Source organism: Eurypyga helias, unplaced genomic scaffold (assembly GCF_000690775.1).
Source record: "Eurypyga helias isolate BGI_N326 unplaced genomic scaffold, ASM69077v1 scaffold43476, whole genome shotgun sequence".
NCBI lineage: Eukaryota > Metazoa > Chordata > Aves > Eurypygiformes > Eurypygidae > Eurypyga > Eurypyga helias.
The window spans coordinates 5,248-8,474 of NW_010255575.1; the positions used below are offsets into that span (position 1 = coordinate 5,248).

Below are 3,227 nucleotides of genomic sequence, written 5' to 3' on the forward strand. Positions count from 1 at the left end.
TTTCCCTTTAAACCTGTAGCAAGATGTTTTAAAAGGGCGAGTTTGAAACAGTCCATGGATTTCATCACCTCTGAAGGCAGCAACACCAGCCCAGAGCAGACACCGGTAGGAGCCGTGCTGTCGCACAGACCCCGCTAAAAGGTGAGACACCGTGGAGGGGCTGTTTCGCAGCAGCGAGCCTCGGTGACAGCGTCGGCGCTGCAGCAGCGCTCACACGGCGCAGGGCTAACGCTGCGCTCGGCAGCAAACCCTCTAGCTAACACCGCCTGCCAAGCTGTTGCTAACAAGATCCCCGCTGACACTGGCACTCAAATGTTTGTCTCCACTCCAACGAATAACGAAGTTTCTATAAACCTCGCTGCTGTTAAGGAACTTCGGAGGGAAAAAACCCAAGCGCGGCCAAGCTAGGAACTTGGCCATCTCAACACAAAGGTGTACACGCAAAACAGAGCCATCTTTTTACCTGCAGGAATATCACAAAGAGCAAACAGTCCCACTCTGATGTCACCATTCACCGTCCATTTCTGTGTTTCACAGTTTGGATTACAACTATGGTTCATGAACCGAGAATAATTCCCCTTTGGGCCAGCATCTATTATCCGGTCCTTCAAATCAAAAGACAAAGACATAGTTAGTGCTTGCAAGCAACAACAAGCAAAGGTTTCTTGCTGACAAGTGACTACTAATGGCAGCAAAAAAATTGCTTATTTTAAAAGAGTTAAAAGTGGCGAGTTTGCCCCGCAGAGCTACTTTTACAAAGGGTGTCTGAATATTTGTGCTCACAGCAGTGAAACGGGCACGGAGCCACCAACTGAGGCACAGGCTGTCTCCTCCCTTCCCCATTCCATTAGAGAGTGCGGATATTCCCCTATCCACACTCGGCTGCGGGTAGGAAGACAACAGCAGCCATGGAACGCTGCATTCTGCCCCCAGTTTCAACCCTGAGCAGTTGATGCTGAGCAAGACTCTGTATTTACCTTCGTTACAGTTAACATATAAAAGTTGGTTACGCTGTTTTCGTGGGCACGTTTGATCCGCAATCTGCACTCTTCTTCGTCAATGAGCTCGCCGACGTATTCGTTGACAAATTCACCCTGAAAAGTAAAGGACAATGAAAATAAGACATCCACGATGATTTCTGATGAGGGTAAGGGGAAGCAGCACAGAAAAAAGTGCATTTCCTATAAAAATGTACATGACAAAAAGGGAGTCAGTACTGAGCACTGAGCATCACTTCAGCAAGACAGCCAAGCTGTTACGGGTTTAAAACACTGCCAAAAACTGTTCCTTGAAATACTCCAAACCAAGTGTCCAACAAGCAGCCGCTATTTCAAGACAAATCCTGCAACACACAGTGCCACCCGTCAGACGCCGGGCAAGCGGCTGCGGTGAGCGGGCTCCAGGCAGCGATGCCCGTCCCCACGTGCCCTCGCCCGCAGCTGTCACAGCCCAAACAGGGCTGGAGAAAGTGGCGAGAGGCAAAAGGGTGGGAGCCAGGGAATTCAGGTCACGTTTCCGAGAGGAGGTCACAGTGACTCGGAAGCCTGGCACTCGACAAGACTGATAACAGACTGGAATAGTCCGAGTCCTTGCTAACAGTCACTTGATAAACGGATCACTGAGATGCTCCTGAAAACTTTAGCCCAAATCAAAGGGAAAACACCGAAGTCCCTTTACCGCTGAGCTGCTGGCGGCTCAGCCCGCGAGTGTGCGAACGATTCAACAGAACCGTCAGCAGTTTTCAGCACAGCTCTCACGGGACACAAATGCACTTAGGGAGTCGGCGTCTCCACAGGAACTCTGCTGTAACACCACCCAACACTTCACCAGGTACTTGGGACAGGGACAACTAGTGTTTGAAAGGTCCTTCAACGCAGCTTTTTGCCCCCCTATCCCTCTCGCTGTCAGCTCAGTCAGGTGTGCACAGGCTGCCCACAGCCCCAGTTTCCCCCGTAAGCGACGGAGGCCATACCGGCACCGAAACCAGTCCGTTAAGACACCCTAGTGACACGCACGCCTGTCACTTAAACTGCTACCTGACATTTCCATCTCAGGTTCCTAGAGACTAAACTACATTTTAAAAAGCCGAGGAGGCAGGTGTCTACTAGAAATGGACAAAAGTAAAGAAACAACTACGCATAAGCCCAAAGCTTTCACCTTCCGTCGCAGGAGCTCGGCGGGGGTTGTCCCGCACGCTACCTGTGCGTACAGTCAAATACCAGGCTGCTTAATGGTCAAAGAGTCAATTCAGGGTCTCCTGGCTCTTCCCATACTTCCTGGTTACAGCGGAAGCTAAACACCCCGAAGTGAGCATCCAACCCCAAAGGTCACGGCGGAATTTCCAGCCTGGATGGAATTTCCAGCCTGGAGAGCAGCCCCTTTCCCTCTAGACAGCAGAGTTGTGTAATCCCCACATCAAGTCCGAGTCCACCAAACCCACGGCCCGTTTCCTCGGGATGAGAAACTCCAGGATATTGTCTGCGGTCAAGCCAAGTGCGAATTCCAGCTGCTGAAAACATGAAGGCAGCCAAGAGCAAAAGAGCTCTCTAGCGGGGAGTCTGGAGGATGTGGGTCATGTGACACAACGGAAGCCTGACTGTGTCCGCTTCCACCCGTGGGTGTAACCGCACCTCCGACTCGTCAGGTGCGCGCAGCCATCTCCTCGTTCCTAAACAACGAAGCCGGCACGAGGGAGAGCACAACACCCCCCCGGCACCTGCTTCATTCCTCTGCCTGGCGAGCGAAAGCAGAGGTGAACCCAGGCCTCCTGCTTGCCTCGAGGTGCAGCACGGCCGCGATGCAGCTAGACAAGGCCGCTCGAACGCGGACAGACAAGTGTAAGACTTGGTTTTCCTGTCAGCCGCTGCGAACCCCACCAGAGTCCCAGGCTGGTACCCCCAGCAACGCTGCGTGCACTGGTGCAGGGTAAAGGAAAACCAGCGATCCACGCCCAGTGGCTTTCTGACAGTCGGGGAAGCGTGTCCCCAACTCCCCTCCTCCCTGAGCACACCCGCTGATCCTCCAACAGACGCCAGCCATTCCAGCGTCGGAGCCAAAGCCTGCGATGTTTCCTGAGGCTCGTCCGTCCTTGCTGCTCCTCGTTCTAATAGCCGCGGCGTTCCCATCAACAGAAACCTTCATCGTTCTCCTCTGCCTTCTTCAACTCCCAAGAACCTTGAAAGTCATTGCCAATGCAGCCTGGTCACCTCAAGCCCCTCGTCAGTAAT

At 52.9% G+C, this 3,227-nt stretch overlaps 1 protein-coding gene across 1 annotated transcript in view; it reads right to left on the reverse strand.

The window, feature by feature from the left end:
* Window positions 1-3,227, reverse strand: part of WHSC1L1 (Wolf-Hirschhorn syndrome candidate 1-like 1) — a 33,378-nt gene that overhangs the window by 2,769 nt on the left and 27,382 nt on the right. The window contains 2 exon segments of the mRNA XM_010153356.1: window positions 464-605; window positions 978-1,094. Coding sequence (XP_010151658.1) covers window positions 464-605; window positions 978-1,094 — 259 coding nt within the window.